The sequence below is a fragment of the Leuciscus leuciscus genome (assembly GCF_965113295.1).
Source record: "Leuciscus leuciscus genome assembly, chromosome: 12".
NCBI lineage: Eukaryota > Metazoa > Chordata > Actinopteri > Cypriniformes > Leuciscidae > Leuciscus > Leuciscus leuciscus.
Window position 1 is genome coordinate 38,217,298 of NC_138736.1, and position 17,167 is coordinate 38,234,464.

At 37.0% G+C, this 17,167-nt stretch overlaps 2 protein-coding genes and 1 long non-coding RNA gene across 4 annotated transcripts in view; 2 read left to right on the forward strand and 1 right to left on the reverse strand.

Annotated features, from left to right (window-relative positions):
* Positions 1-6,122, forward strand: part of ankrd28a (ankyrin repeat domain 28a) — a 31,445-nt gene extending 25,323 nt beyond the window's left edge. For both annotated transcript variants that reach the window (XM_082187275.1, XM_082187274.1), the window contains exons 22-28: positions 1,228-1,315; positions 1,403-1,486; positions 1,559-1,704; positions 2,759-2,841; positions 3,901-3,983; positions 4,093-4,184; positions 5,127-6,122. In XM_082187275.1, the coding sequence (XP_082043401.1) occupies positions 1,228-1,315; positions 1,403-1,486; positions 1,559-1,704; positions 2,759-2,841; positions 3,901-3,983; positions 4,093-4,184; positions 5,127-5,416 (866 nt within the window). In that variant the 3' untranslated portion in view covers positions 5,417-6,122. The remainder of the gene's footprint in view (positions 1-1,227; positions 1,316-1,402; positions 1,487-1,558; positions 1,705-2,758; positions 2,842-3,900; positions 3,984-4,092; positions 4,185-5,126) is intronic.
* An 844-nt stretch (positions 6,123-6,966) lies between these two features.
* btd (biotinidase) lies at positions 6,967-9,477 on the reverse strand (the record flags this gene model as incomplete). Its single annotated transcript, XM_082185462.1, has 3 exons — positions 6,967-8,539; positions 8,649-8,798; positions 9,250-9,477. The coding sequence occupies 3 exons, from the start codon at positions 9,475-9,477 to the stop codon at positions 7,328-7,330; spliced, it is 1,590 nt and encodes a 529-aa protein (XP_082041588.1). The 3' UTR covers positions 6,967-7,327.
* On the forward strand, positions 9,379-17,145 carry LOC309510618. The gene is made up of 4 exons (XR_014210402.1): positions 9,379-9,512; positions 12,745-12,872; positions 13,398-16,295; positions 16,784-17,145. It is a non-coding gene; the product is annotated as an uncharacterized lncRNA (long non-coding RNA).
* The last annotated feature ends 22 nt before the right edge of the window (positions 17,146-17,167 follow it).

The window sequence follows — 17,167 nt, forward strand, 5'->3', positions numbered from 1 at the left end:
TCGGCAATCTACTGCTTTTCCTGCAGTTCCTGGACGTCAATGTTGAATTTACTGTCGAATTTGAACCACTGAATTTGTGGAAGCGAATTTGCAAAGCGAAATAAAATGGACCGAAAATTGCCTGTTGAATATTATTGGTTGTATTTTTAAACAGTTTGAATATTTTGGAAGTGAAATATGAAAGGTGAATATGGATTATTGAATTTTTAATAATGAAAAGGTGTTTGAAATGTTTTTAATTGAAATATTCACAGCTTAAATATTCAACCATGTTGAATTTCAGCCCATAAAAATGTAAGCACTAAAAATACAATGCATTAAAATGCAAGCATGGTTAATGCAATGCCTATTTTTTTTCAAGTAGTGCAATTCAACAGGCTTTTTATTTCAAAAACATTTGACATTATTCTACTTCCATATCCATGTCTTTCTTTCTTCAGTCGTAAAGAAATTAAGGTTTTTGAGGAAAACATTCCAGGATTTTCCTCCATATAGTGACTTCAATGGGGTCTACATGATCCCAGCCGAGGAATAAGAGTCTTATCTAGCCAAAACAAAAACATTTATATACTTTTTATCCACATTGAAAGGTCACACGTGACATAGGCGGAAGTACAGACCTAGTGTTTACAAAGCGAACGTGCAAAGACTGAGTCAAACACCCTTTACAAAAAAAATTGGTAGGAATAAATAAAAGGTAAAACGATGTCGGATGATTTTAAAGTTGTAGGAGAGAATGAGATGTTTTCGCCCCTACCGTATACCTTTTTGAACCGGAGCATGCGAGACCTTTCAACGTGATTACGTAATGTGTGGCGCATCACAGCTAGTGCAAGACGAGCATTTGTGGTTAAAAAGTATATAAATGTTTATTTATTTTATAAAATATCCGATGGTTTCGCTAGATAAGACTCTTATTCCTCGGCTGGGATCGTGTCGAGACTTTGAAGCTGCACTGAAACTGCAATTTGGACCTTCAACCCTTTAGACCCCATTGAAGTCACTATATGGAGAACCATCCTGGAATGTTTTCCTCAAAAACCTTCATTTCTTTACGACTGCAGAAAGAAAGACATGACGGATGACGTGGGAGAGTGAACTACTCCTTTAAATTGATCAAAAGCGACAGTAAAGACATTTTATAATGTTACAAAAGATTCCATTTCAGATAAATGCTGTTCTTTTGAACTTTCTGTTCATCAAAGAATCCTGTTGTGTCGCTCTCAGGTCACGACGCGTGTGTGGAGTTGCTCTTAGAGCAGGAGGTGTTTCGGCAGATGGAGGGAAACTCCTTCAGTCCGCTGCACTGCGCTGTGTAAGAAACACTCACATGATCTGCTTCCTCCTGAATGTAGAAGTGCATCTGAAAGCATCACATCTCTCCTCTCTCTCTGTGTTTCAGTATTAATGATAATGAATCTGCAGCTGAGATGCTGATTGAGACTTTAGGTCCAGCGATCGTGAACGCCACTGACTCACAGTCCAGGTAAGAACAGGGTTTCTATAGGATCAGCACTGCTTTATATTCTTTAGTTGATGTGTTTTGTGTGTCCCGTAGGACGCCGCTGCACGCCGCCGCTTACACTGATCACGTGGAGTGTTTGCAGCTTCTGCTGGGTCACAACGCTCAGGTCAACTCCATCGACATGCTGGGAAGAACACCACTCATGATGGCGGCCGAGAACGGGCAAACGAACGCCGTAGGTGAGACACACAAAATATAGTATTTTTCTTCAGTTACAAAGAGTTCAGAGATCAAACAGCAGATCAGTGTAAGTAACAAAATGTTTAAAATAAACAAATTTAGTTTAAATACACCACCATTCAAAAGTTTGGGGTCAGCAACATGTTTAACATTTCCTGTGAATTTTCAGCATCATTACGCCAGTCTTCAGTGTCACATGATCCTTCAGAAATCAGTCTAATATGATGATTTTCTGATTAAGAAACATTTCTGATTATTATCAATGTTAAAAAAAGTTTGTTTCTTTGATGAATAGAAAGTTCAAAAGAACAGTTATTTGAAATATAAATGTTTTGTATAATTATAAATGTATTTACAGTCTCTTTTGATCAATTTAATACATCCTTGCTGAATAAAATAATTATTCTTTTGAAATAAAATAAAAATCTTTCTAACCCCAAACATTTAAACACTAGTGTATCTCTTTTCACAGACTTGTGTTCTATTTATTAACTGTCAAATGCAATAGAAATGTAACAATGTAACAATTAGTTACTTTTGTAAACAACATTCCCCAACACTGCCTTTATTTATTTATTTATTTATTTATAATATTTATTTAGTTATTTTAGTAGTATTATTATACCACTATACCAGTATTTGTTAATATTTTGAATTAGCTTTTTTTTTTTTATGTCTTTGGTTTTCATTTTAGTCTGTTTTAATAACAGTTTTGTCATTTTTGTTAGTTTTTTTTATTATTTTTTTTTATTTTTTATTGGAGAACTATAAAGAGTACAGAAAGGCTTAACAAAATTTAAATTAGTTTTTTTGTTCTATTTATCTTTTGTTTGCATTTCAGTTGCATTGCAATCTTTTGAATTTCATCAGTTGCCAAGGCTTTTCATCGATTGATGTTATTGAGTTGTGGATCTAGAGGGCGATAGAGTTTCAGAAGTGTTGTTATTCAGGAAGCGGCTGTAAACATGTCGACACGCTGCTCGAGGTCGGTCTGAACGCTGCTGGATGTGTTGATGCTGATATGATTGTGACGTGTGTGTGTTGTTTCTGCAGAGGTGCTGGTGAGCAGCGCAAAAGCAGACTTCACATTACAGGACGCGCACAGAAACACAGCAATGCATCTGGCCTGCAGTAAGGTACTAACTCAGTGATGAATACTGACTTCACATGAACTTTACATGAGAGTCCAGCATCTAATATCAGCTTATTAAGACATATTATTGGCTGATATAGAATAACAGCTGACTGTTAATAATGTTATAAAGATCTCATAGATTTACATTGCAAACTATCAGAATTTCATCTTGGTTTTGACCATATATATATATATATATATATATATACAGTACTGTGCAAAAGTCTTAGGCATGTTAATCCCCCCCCCCCGTGAGATTTGTGTCTGCACAAGGAGTCTGACAACAGCCGGTATGATCTGATCTCACCATCATCGAGTCCGTCTGTGATTACATGAAGAAACAGAAGAAACTGAGACAGACTAAATCCAGAAGAACTGCGGGAACGTCTCCGAGACGCTTGAAGAAACCTTCCTGCAAAGCTCCCTGAAAAACTATGAGCAAGTGTACCTGGACGAAAGCCGTTTCAAATGCAAAGGGTCGTTACACCATATATTGATTTGAATTAGTTAATAGAAGTTAAATCTTAATAAATTAAATTTGTGATTTTATTTTTGAAAGCATTTCACACAAATGCCAGTACTTTTCCCAGTCCTGGAGCTTTGCAGGAAGGTTTCTTCAAGCGTCTCGGAGACGTTCCCGCAGTTCTTCTGGATTTAGTCAGTCTCAGTTTCTTCATGTAATCACAGACGGACTCGATGATGGTGAGATCAGATCATACCGGCTGTTGTCAGACACAAATCTCACTGGATTATTACAATTAATGGCAAAAAGAATGTTTGGAAATGTAAACCGATATTTCCTACTGACACTCTACACTGCATTTGTTGTTATATAGACTATATGAGCCATAAAATATGTAAAATGTATCAAATGTGATATCAATGGATCATTTTACAATTTTAGATTTTTAAATGTTTTCTTTAGTTAGGGTTAATTACCATGATCCAACAAAGGCTTTTTTTGTTCATAGAGTATCTAGCATGTCTTCTACAGCCTTGCGTGCACTCGTACTTTGTGGAAATGCAAATCTAACTTCACCTGTATTGTTTCTGTTTTTAGGGGCATGAAACCAGTGCCTTGTTAATTCTTGAGAAGGTCACGGACAGAAACCTCATCAACTGCACGAACGCAGCGCTGCAGACGTAAGTTTGGTGTCCTCACGCATGTTCTCCTCCTCTTCCTCATCATCATCATCTCGAGATTAAAGAGAGCTGCTTCTCTCTCTCTCTCTCTCTCTCTCTCTCGTCTCAGGCCGCTACACGTCGCGGCTCGTAACGGGCTCACGGTGGTCGTGCAGGAGCTGCTGGGTAAAGGAGCCAGTGTCCTCGCCGTGGATGAAAACGGTGAGCGCTTAAAGGGTTTTAAAGCACAGATCATTTTTCATCAAAGCAGAATTATTATTAAAGATGATTAAAAAAGTAATGCCATAAAACAAATTACTTGAAATAATAAAATAAAATATTTTTTAAAAACTTGCCAAGGCAACATTCTAATTTTTGTTTAGTTTAACTTGCACTAAAACTGAAATAAAAATCAATGAAAAACAATAGACATATTAAAAATCTAATAAAAAGTATAAAAGCACAACAAAATTTGTAAATCTTTTCACTAAAATGAAAACAGAAAATATAAAAATAAAAACATTCAAATATTAATAACTATAATAGCATCTCAGTGGTACTAAAATAACATTGCATCAAAGACTTTAAATTGAAATCTCACTATAACTTCAATTTAAAAACACACATATGTACCATTACATGGGTTGGTAAGATTTTTTATATATTTTTTGGAATAAAAAACTAATACTTTTATTTAGCAAGGATGCATAAAATGTATCACAAGCGACAGTACATTCAGCTTTGCATCTCAGGAATACATTTTGAAATGTATTGAAACAGAAAACAGTTATTTTTATTTGTAACAGTATTTTACAATATTACTATTTTCACTGTATTTATGATTAAATACTGTAAATGCAGCCTTGATGAGAAAATCTTTCTGACACCAAGCTTTTGAAAGGAAGTGTGCTTATGGGTAAATTCCAGGTAACCGGATCTGCTGATAATATTATTTCTGTATAATAGATTTGCATCATGCAAATTTACATCAGCACAGAATTTGCGCTTGGGGTGAATGTTTACAAGCACAGGTTTTTGACCACATAACGTGTGTTATGTAATAGCTGTATATAACTGCCATATGGACATTACTTTGACATGCTCATGTATACAAATTTCTATGCAAATAAACATGAATTGAATTGGATCAAATGTGTTTCCCAGGTTACACTCCAGCTCTGTCTTGTGCCCCGAACAAAGACGTGGCCGACTGTTTGGCGCTGATACTCTCCACCATGATGCCCATCTCTCCCAGCAGTCCCAGCACCATATCAAACCTCACGTTTACCACCATTAACCATTACTCCAGCCCATCCAAGACCGTGACCTTTGACCCTTTACCCATGCTGCGTCCCGAGCACGTCTCCTACCGTAAATTCAACAGCCTGGGTCGCGAGGACGGCCTCATCGTCCCCGATGATGAACTCAATGATTCCGACTCGGAAACATACTGACAACACACTCTGTCCCGCCCCTCAGTGTCTTAAACTCTCGCCTCATTGGCCGAATGGTGACTATGCTAATTAGGGTCGTCTCTCAATGACCGGTGCGTAAGAAAGTCTCAGGAGAAAACGGAGAAACAGGAAAACAAGTGGCCAACTCTGCAGTTTAACCAGTCTCTTCTCTACAATGTCAATGTTTGAACTCTCAAGCATCTCTAATACTCTTTATTTAAAGCCAAATTCATTTTGTTTTCCTTTATCAGAAGAAATGGCCTGTTATTGCCAGCATTCGCGTGAAACGTGAGAAGGCAATGGATTGTTGTAACTGCAGAAGACGTCAGGGACCAAGAGCTGCAGACTTTTCCTCCAGCTTTACTTTTAATCCCCGTTCGTGCATGAAGATTGACTTTAGGTTTGCATCATCATGGATTATTTATTATTAAAAAACATGAAGACTTTCAGGATCAATCTGAGTATTTATTCCTCTGCTGTGAGGAATTACAGCGTTCTTCCTGTTGTGTGTGTGTGTGTGTGTGTGTGTGTGTGTGTGTGTGTGTGTGTGTGTGTGTGTGTGTGTGTGTGTGTGATTGTGAATTCGAATGGTTGTGTGTGTGATTTATTTTATAATTCAAATACAATGAAAAGATCAAGTGTGTGACTTGACCTTTTGGTACATTGTTAATAATTAATAATTCTAAATAAATCTTTTGCCATAAGATTCTACAGTGTCTTTTTATTACAGAAACTTGCCAAATATTAAAAAATGTATATAAAATTATGTATTATATTGACATTGTGTTAAAAAAAAAAAAATATATATATATATATATATCAGAATATAAAATAGTCTGCATACAAGAAAACATTTTATTTATCCAGTCCAATAGTTTTTGAATCTATTCATTCATTAATTCTATTTAATATTTGCGTATAGTATATTTATTGTCAGAAATCATTTTACCTCATTTAATGTTCTGTATTGTCTATTTTTATATTTATATATTAGTTTTCTTTGTTTCAGGTATATTTTTCACCCCGTTTAATGTTGCGTATTATCTATTATTGAAGTATATTTTGTAAATACTGTAAATTGTAATGTAAATTGTAATATTTAAATGTTTTGTAAAACCTTAATGCCCAGAAAGGTTTATTTTTGTAGGTAAACACCAGTCGATAATTGAGTCTCTCTTTCACTGTTTTAAGCTGTTATTTATCCGTGCACATCATTTTATAAATTCATGTGCTGTCGTGATCTTTAATCAAAATCACTTTATCCTCCCTCTCGCAGCATCACTTCTCTTCTCTGATGACGGGGGCGGGGCAACCTGTCACTCACATGAGATCATCCAATAGCAAACCACAACCATCCAATAATTTTCCGATGGACAAAATTAAGCCCCGCCCTACATTTGTTCTTGTTTGAAAAGCCGTTTCTCACATAAAGCAATTGTATGACTTAAGATAACTTGAAATATAGCATAAGACTATTTCTATAAAAAAGAATTCTTTATTTCGGTGTCCTCAGCTTCCAGTTATTTAAACTACAAAACCGCTTATGCTGCTTGATATTGCAAACTGGTATTTATTATCATATTATTTTAATGTTTTGTCATAATTATAAACACACTGATTTGTAGTACAAATAGTTTTACCATTTACTGCACGTTGTTATTCTTTTAGTTATTTACCTATAGCGGCTAAGGAATCAGAAGTCTCGCGCATTCACAGAATATAACGTACTTCAACGTTGCAAAATAAGGTGATACAGAGCATAAATGATATAGGCTTGCAATGAGGTTATATTTAAAAGTTATGACAGAATTTTTCATTTTCATTTTTGGGTGAAGAAATGCAGTTCAATAAGATGAAATTATCTAATTCATGTTATTTGCAGTGCACTATAATTAGTGTCCTATGAAAGTTTTAATCATTGTCCTTCTCATAGTGTCTCCCATACAGCACAGCTGTTACGAGTCCAGCGCTCATTCCAGTCCGGCTCATGTAAAAGCGGTTTCCTCTTTCCCATCCAGAATGATCCGGAATACCCAGAGTCATCCCATTACCCAGAATTCCAGGGAACACATGTCGAGTCGTGAACGTCCCCGTCAGCCTGAAGTCCACCGGTGTACGAGCGTGTTCGGTTTCTTCTCCACAGCTGCTGTGATGTTCACCTGTGCACTTCACCAGAGCGCAAACCTCCAGGTAATACGTCCCGTGCACCACATGGAGGCCATAGAAGACGCCCAGAGCGTAAAACTCATGCGTGTCGGACCTCCGGAACAGCAGGTGGCAGCAGACAGAGCCACTACAAATGCTAATGTTCCCTTTACTGCCTCGCAAAGGGACCAAAGTGAAATTATCATACATCATGATGGAGGTAAAGGTTGTAGATGTAGCTTCTTGTGCACATTCAGGGTCCTTTTGGCAGTATTTTACACCATCATCTGGTTCAAAGCTACTTGTAGGCCAAACATGCATCTTTTCTGGTTCTTCTGACCTCAGTTTCTCCTTTGGATACCCAGAAAATGGCATCAGTGTAGGCCATGCTGCGTCCCCAATAAAAGCTGGATCCAAAACTGGCACTCTACGCACCAGCAATTTCCCAGAATCCCCCTTCATATCATGATGAATGAGCGAATCCCATGGCGTGAAGATGCCGCTGCCGGTTATGCCATACTGAGCGGCTCGGATGTTGGCGGCCAGCAGCGTGACGCCCGTCGCGTGCGAGAACGAGCGCTGAAACTGTACGGCGGCCAGCAGGGGGAGCTGGTTCATCCACGCGGTGGGATACACAATCTGCCGGACACCCATGTCCTTTACTAGAGTCAACGCCGGGTCACGGAACAGAATGTCGAAGCACGTAAACACCCCGAATAAGCCTGCAAACGGTGTGGTGAAAGTGACATACTCACACTCCGGTGGAGCGTCAAACGCCGCCTCAAAGTACAAGTTCTGTTTGTGATATCGGGCCACGATGACGCCCTGGTCACTGAACACCACGTTTGTGTTGAACTGGTACTGGCCGTCAGCAGGACAGCGAGGGTCGGCGGTTCGGTTACAGCTCTGACGGGACGGCATGTTGGCCACCACGAAGAGACGGTTCTTATGAGCCATACAGCTGAGGCTTTGGAGGACCTGAGAAAGAAACATAACTTGTTAGAAACTGTGAAAAAAGTGGCTCTAAAACTGGCACTCATCATGTCTAAATAATCCTTAAAAAGGGTGGTAAATATCAGTTTTGTACCTCAGTGTCTGGAAATCTGTGTGGATCAGCACATGGACTCCATGTGACCTCCTGAGGGTTGGGAACGGTCTCCAGATAACCAGCGATAGAAGCTCTGGTGAAGTTGAACCCATGGATGGCGTCTTCTGGAAACACTATGATCTGGGCACCCTGTTTAACACATGATATAAACGTCAAGGGTCCTGTAGATAGACATCATTTAGGAATGTCTGTGAATCCACAGTTAAAAGACTTAACGAACATGCATTTTTATGGTTTAATGCAATTCTTTCACATTAGCACCTATTACTTTTAGGCAAACTAGTATCTCATTCATTTATATAAAAATTTATTTTGTTCAATGCCATTTTAAGGGTCGTTTTATCTTAGAAAGAAGTGTGTTCATGTGCAAAGTGTTTGTGAAATAACCTTTTGACAAAACAATTACAAAGCACTGAGAGATGTTTATCACTATAAAGGTTGTGACATTTTCTGGCATTAATATTATGCATAGTTTGCATATGGTACGTGTTTAAATGGGTACAAATTATTATTGCATTCCTTTCATTGTCGTCATTTGATCAGTGTTTGAAGCTCTCACACACACTATCTGTCAGTGTACCTGCTGTGCTGCAAGCACTGTCTGCTCTTCAAACACACGCAGGTTCTGCTTCATGTGCTCCAGGGCGGGTCTCCGGTCCAGCGGGACTCTTGGGTTCGGGTTCAGCCGCACTCGGTGCTCGTACACCGCCGCCACATAGGACGGATGATCCGCGGCGAGGATGAGGTTCAGTCCGCTCAAACAGAGCACAAACCCGGCGAGCCCGAGCGCCATGAGGAGGGTGGACATGGAAACATGTGGGTCAGTCTGTCATGAGTCCAAAAGTTCAGGTTAATCATTGCAAAATCTGTCATGGATTTAAGAAGTCTTATTCGCGTGGTTAAATTTTTTTTACATAAACATGCGTTACAACAAACAACAAAGGAACGTTTTCTAAAGTTAGAAACGTACCGCTCCCTGCTTATTTATATCTCTTCGGATCATTTACATTAGCTTTTCCGTATAAACATATGTTTGCATGCACTTCCATAAAAAAAAAAATATATATATATATATATATATATAATAAACAATAGCACATTGTTGTTAATCGTCTTCCGGGTGGCATTACGTCAGTCGTAATCCGCGATTCTATTGGTTGGCATATGAGCTCCATTTTTGTCATTTGTCGGAAAGATCGAGTGGGAAGCTCGGGATTTTCTTCAAACCCCGATGTTTACGAGTTGGGGGAGTGTCAGTAAACAATGGCGGAATACCAGTATTTAGTAGTGAGTGAAGTAAGCTAATTGCTTGCTACATAAGATGATAGCATTGTAATATAACAATATAGTTTTATATATATAAAGTTTGTGGCTTCATAAATTAATTAAAACCTAAAAAAGCAAGATATGCGCAGTCTTTGTTCTTCATTCTCTAGAAATAGAGTTAAGCCTTGCTGGATTTTTGTGTAGTTATTTAAGAGAAGGTACACCGCCATCTTACTCCTACGAAAGTGCCCTGAAAACGACTTCCCACCTCGTAAATAACTTCCCAGGAGGACTTGAATGCAACATATGTAATGTTTTTTGAATGGCATGTGGAAAAATACACTTGTAGCTGTAAATATTGTTTACTTAATATGTTGCGAGCTTATTATAGTGTGTGGCAGCCAGATATTGTTATTTAGCTGTTTTTATTCAATTCAGATAAAAATTTTGTGTAAAAATGTCTTACTTTTGGAAAATAATGAGTCATCAAAGATGTTTAACACTACAGCTGATCTAATCTCTGATTCATTAGTTGGAGATGGATGGCGAAGTTGAACATATTGCATTGTGACCTCATGCAGTGTGCTCTTGTAGTATAGCCTACTGTACGTTATGGCAAATGGAGTCCGTCAGACAGAAAAATGACTGCAAACGCTGATCTGAAACGAGCTGTCTGGGTGTTCTAATATGATGCAAATGTGCAGAGACTGCCGACGTTTTTTCCTGCATCTTCAGGGTTTGTCAGCACCATCATTTTGGTGTGTGCGTGTGTTTTGAGGGAGATAACCATTGAAATGTTTTCGAGTTGATGTCAAGATCAGATCCTTTAAAACCAAGACGAGGACTTGACCCTAGATTCAGACCAATTTTAATGAACTCAAATAAAGACAATGCTGCAAATATTGTAGCCTACAGAGACCATATGCAGATCGGTTGTTGAGGAAACGGGTGAATGATTATCAGAAATCTGACACCACAAAGTAACCAAATATACTTTGGTTTTGACACACACATGAGGGTGTATGTGTATACTGTACAGTGCGAGTACATTTTTGTCACCACTAGCATATGTGCATACTGTCAGTGCTAATTTTACTTTAATGAAAAAAATTAATTACTTGTAAATTGTAATTAGATTATATTACCTTTTAAAATACTCATTATCAGACTACAGTTACTTTTCTATTGATTACATGTTATCCTCACAATGGCAGAAAAGTATTCATAATTCATTGATTCTACTACTTTGTTATATTTTTAATTTTCAAATTTTCTAAAGCCTACTGCTTATATACTGTACGTTCAGAAGATCTTCCAGGTTTGTGGAATTACACACACAGACCAGCCACTAGTCATGTGACTATCACTGAAAACTGAGACCCACAGCATTTGATCACTGGATTTACAAAAATGCTAAATAGGTCTGAACTCTTAAAATATCTTATTGTAACAGGAGATAAAGTTAACAAACGTTTCGGCTCTTTGCCTTCGTCAGTGTGGATTTACAGAAATTGTCACTGGATTTACAGAAATCATTTAATTTTTAATTAGTGTTTTCTTAACATTGGAACATTGTATATTTAATCAACTGATCTTGACTGATGTTGTCATCCAGGGGTATCACTTAATTGCTGTGGTTGAAATGTTTTAAAAAGCTTTGGCTTTCTGCAGAAGATTAAGCTTTGGTGTTGGTATTCCTTTGCTGATTGACTGCAGCTTTTCTTTGAAAGTTAATCGAATAATAGCCTATATTAGCAACGATGTCATCCTCATTAATGTTGCTTGCCGTTTCGACGGTGAATAGCGCTAGCTATTTTATCAGTGGGCGGAACGCATCATAAACTTAGTGAAAGTTAGTGAACGCATCATAATCATAGCAGTTTGTTTCAATATGCAGGGCCTTCCCACCCGAGTCTTGGTTCTTCCTCCTCTACTCTGGAATTTTTCCTTCCCACCATCTCCTTTGGCTTATTCAAAGGACAAAAGCACATTTCTTTGTCTTAATCTTAATCTGTTCTATTAAGATCATTGACCATGTAACAGATTTCATGAGCACCATTGTTACAAATTATCCAAGTAAATAGCTACATTGTAACATTCAGAGAGATTCCCACTGCTGTTTTAACAGAATTAATGAACAACCAAAGAACAATAAAAACACTGTGTGTTGTTGACCTTCAAAAATGTTACAGGTATGATATGCAAACTTTCTTCCTACCTGCAAGTTTCACTTTGGCATATAGTCCAGATTAGCCAACCTACAGTAGGATTAACCAATACCTAATAAGGACAGAAAGAACCTCTTCCAGCTTATGTAAAACTTTACACCTGCTCAAAGTCAAAGACTTCCCTGAATATCTAGAAAATAAATGCATTATGTATTATATTGCTGGTTGAAAAACCAAACTGATGTGAAAGACTGCCATTTCTTCACATCAGGTCCTATTGTTTGAATATATAAATAAAAACTACACTGCTGTTTTTGAAATTTCAATAACTCCACATTCAAGTAGGAATCTCTTTCTCTATTACTTACTTTCTGCTGTGGAACACTGAAGTGTTTCTCAATTTCTTAGGTGTTTTTTTATTTTATTATTATACTTTTTTTTTTTTTTTGGCAATACAGTGAAAGTCAATGCGATCCAGTGTTCTCCAAAATATATATTTTTGGTGTTCCACAGAAGAGAGTTTTGGAGGTACATGAGTGTGAGTAAATGATAACCGATTTTTCATTTTGGGGTGGACTATCCCTAAGAGGAAGAGACTGACCAAAGAAATCATAATAAATGCATTCCCTTCCATCCTGCAGTAATAGCACATCTCCGCCTCTAGCGAGGGTGTAATATTCAAATAAAAGCCTAAGCTCAACTCTGGCATTCACATTAACAACCTTCAAGAGGATCGACAGACACAGAGAACAATCATCCGTGGCAAACGGTAAATATGACTATTTTATATACATGTGAAACTCGAAAAATTCAATATTTTTCAATTCATTTATTTCAATAATTTAATTTAAAAGGTAAAACTAATATATTAAATAGAAAATTACATGCAAAGTGAGATATTTCAAGCCTTTATTTGTTATAATTTTGATGATTATGGCTTACAGTTTATGAACATTTTCTAAATTTCTGAGATTTTGAATTTGGGGTTTTCATAAACTATAAGCCATAATCATCAAAATTATAACTAATAAAGGCTTGAAATATCTCACTTTGCATGTAATGAGTCTATATAATATATTAGTTTCACCTTTTAAGTTGAATTACTGAAATAAATGAACTTTTGCACGATATTAAATTTTTTCTAGTTTCACCTGTATACAGGTTGTGTTTTATAGGCGATCATATTAGATGCAGGCAATTTTGGGATGTCTTAGTTAGAAAATATTAATAAATAGTATGATTTTAAAATGTTGAATATTATTATTTTATTTTGTTGTTTGCCTCATCTAAATAGTGAGCTGAATATGGCTTCCAGAACTGAAGTGCTACTCCTGCTAGTGGCTGTAATGATTGCAAGCTATGGTCTTACCAATGCCGCCGACACCAGCACCGCAGCCAGCACAACCAAGAGCACTGCGGCATCTCCTTCACCGGTGGGGATGGTGGGGCTGCCTGGACTTCTGATCTACACGCTCACCTCCACTGCGCTTCTCAAACTCTTCCAGCTCATCTGATCATCAACTCCCTCAGACTGTGACTGTCACACGGCTAAACCTACGGGATGGGATGCACTTTGCTTTCTGGGATGCAGATGTCTTTTAGAAATGAATGTCAAACTGTGTCAGATTACTGATTGTTTTGCAGATACTTACTGCTTTGATAATTATCTGCATGTTATTAAAATATATAAAAAAAAAATTTATGATCGTATTAAGACTTCATATTAAAAATAAAGAAAAACACTTTTGATGGCTTTGATGTCTTTCCTAAACGACCGATGTAATGGAAATTTTACATTTAGATGTGTTTCTTTACTTTTTAGATGTATTAACGTTGAACATTATTTTTACTCATAAGCATTTAAAGAAATATAATCATATAAGCTAAAGTACATTATTAAAGATATGTAACCAATGTTTTAGAAATGCATAAGTTAAGATAAGCTTGCAGGAACAAAATGTTCTGGGTTATAGGAGACTTAGTAGCCTATGTGTGCTCCAAATGACCTATTGTGTACTTTAAGTGTGAAAATATGTGCGCAGCTTTGATGAAAATAGAGATAAGCAAAATGTGTGAATAAGAGCAGCAGCTAAAAACAGGAAACTTTTGCAGACGTGATATTGTTCTGTCTAGATAGAATTTATGTTAGACAAGAGATCTTGAACAAAGACGTTTCCTTTAAGGTAAACCAAGGCGATCTTTTGAGACAGACCAGGATGTGTTAAGGGTATATAAGCTGGGCAAAAAGGAGAAGTCAGCGCCTTCTCATATCAGATGCTCTCTGTATGTGAATGCCATTATTTCTTGCAAGAAATAAAGTTCTTTATAACTTTTGAAATTTCCAGCTGTCTTCCAATTATTATTTAAAGTCGTGAAAGTAATTTCCACGACACCTTCCATAAGTTTTCTAATTTGACCTTCCAATTACGTTTCTATTGATTACATGATTACATGTTATCCTCACAATGGCAGTAAAATATTCATAATTCATTGATTCTACTTCTTTGTTATATTTGTAATTTTCTAAAGCCTTCTGCTTATATACTGTACGTTCAGAAGATCTTCCAGGTTTGTGGAATTACACACATAGACCAGCCACTAGTCATGTGACTATCACTGAAAACTGAGACCCACAGCATTTGATCACTGGATTTACAAAAATGCTAAATAGGTCTGAACTCTTAAAATATTTTATTGTAACAGGAGATAAAGTTAACAAACGTTTCGGCTCTTTGCCTTCGTCAGTGTGGATTTACAGAAATTGTCACTGGATTTACAGAAATCATTTAATTTTTAATTAGTATTTTCTCAACATTGGAACATTGTATATTTAATCAACTGATCTTGACTGATGTTGTCATCCAGGGGTATCACTTAATTGCTGTGGTTGAAATGTTTTAAAAAGCTTTGGCTTTCTTCAGAAGATTAAGCTCTGGTGTTGGTATTCCTTTGCCGATTGACTGCAGCTTTTCTTTAAAAGTTAATCTTGAAAACGGGGTGAATAATATGTTAGCAACGATGTCGTCCTCATTAATGTTGCTTGCCGTTTCCATGGTGAATAGCGCTAGCTATTTTATCAGTGGGCGGAACGCATCATAAACTTAGTGAAAGTTAGTGAACGCATCATAATCATAGCAGTTTGTTTCAATATGCAGGGCCTTCCCACCCGAGTCTTGGTTCTTCCTCCTCTACTCTGGGAGTTTTCCTTCCCACCATCTCCTTTGGCTTATTCAAAGGACAAAAGCACTTTTCTTTGTCTTAATCTTAATCTCTTATATCAAGATCATTGACCATGTAACAGATTTCATGAGCACCATTGTTACAGATTATCCAAGTAAATAGCTACATTGTAACATTCAGAGAGATTCCCACTGCTGTTTTAACAGAATTAATGAACAACCAAAGAACAATAAAACGCTGTGTGTTGTTGACCTTCAAAAATGTTACAGGTATGATATGCAAACTTTCTTCCTACCTGCAAGTTTCACTTTGGCATATAGTCCAGATTAGCCAACCTACAGTAGGATTAACCAATACCTAATAAGGACAGAAAGAACCTCTTCCAGCTTATGTAAAACTTTACACCTGCTCAAAGTCAAAGACTTCCCTGAATATCTAGAAAATAAATACAGAATGTATTATATTGCTGGTTGAAAAACCAAACTGATGTGAAAACTACTGTTTCTTCACATCAGGTCCTATTGTTTAAATATATAAATAAAAACTACACTGCTGTTTTTGAAATTGCAATAACTCCAGATTCAAGTAGGAATCTCTTTCTCTATGACTTACTTTCTGCTGTGGAACACTGAAGTGTTTCTCAATTTCGTAGGTGTTTTTTATTTTTTTTATTATACTTTAAAAATGTTTTGGCAATACAGTGAAAGTCAATGCGATTCAGTGTTCTCCAAAATATATATTTTTGGTGTTCCACAGAAGAGAGTTTTGGAGGTACATGAGTGTGAGTAAATGATAACCGATTTTTCATTTTGGGGTGGACTATCCCTAAGAGGAAGAGACTGACCAAAGAAATCATAATAAATGCATTCCCTTCCATCCTGCAGTAATAGCACATCTCCGCCTCTAGCGAGGGTGTAATATTCAAATAAAAGCCTAAGCTCAACTCTGGCATTCACATTAACAACCTTCAAGAGGATCGACAGACACAGAGAACAATCATCCGTGGCAAACGGTAAATATGACTATTTTATATACTCAACTTATTCAACTTAAAAAGTGAAACTAATATATTATATAGAAAATTACATGCAAAGTGAGATATTTCAAGCCTTTATTTGTTATAATTTTGATGATTATGGCTTACAGCTTATGAACATTTTCTAAATTTCTGAGATTTAGAATTTGGGGTTTTCATAAACTATAAGCCATAATCATCAAAATTATAACAAATAAAGGCTTGAAATATCTCACTTTGCATGTAACGAGTCTATATATAATATATTAGCTTCACCTTTTAAGTTGAATTACTGAAATAAATTAACTTTTGCACGATATTCAAATTTTTCTAGTTTCACCTGTATACAGGTTATGTTTTATAGGCGATCATATTAGATGCAGGCAATTTTGGGATGTGTCTTAGTTAGAAAATATTAATAAATAGTATGATTTTAAAAGGTTGAATATTATTATTTTATTTAGTTGTTTGCCTCATCTAAATAGTGAGCTGAATATGGCTTCCAAAACTGAAGTGCTACTCCTGCTAGTGGCTGTAATGATTGCAAGCTATGGTCTTACCAATGCCGTCGTCACCCCCGCCGCCGGCGCAACCAGCGCAACCAGCACAACCAGCGCAACCAGCGCAACCAGCCCAACCAGCGCAACCAGCCCAACCAGCCCAACCAGCGCAACCAGCACAACCAAGGCCCCCAACAACACAGCGGCATCTCCTTCACCGGTGGGGATGGTGGGGCTGCCTGGACTTCTGATCTACACGCTCACCTCCACTGCGCTTCTCAAACTCTTCCAGCTCATCTGATCATCAACTCCCTCAGTCTGTGACTGTCACACGGCTAAACCTACGGGATGGGTCAGATTACTGATTGT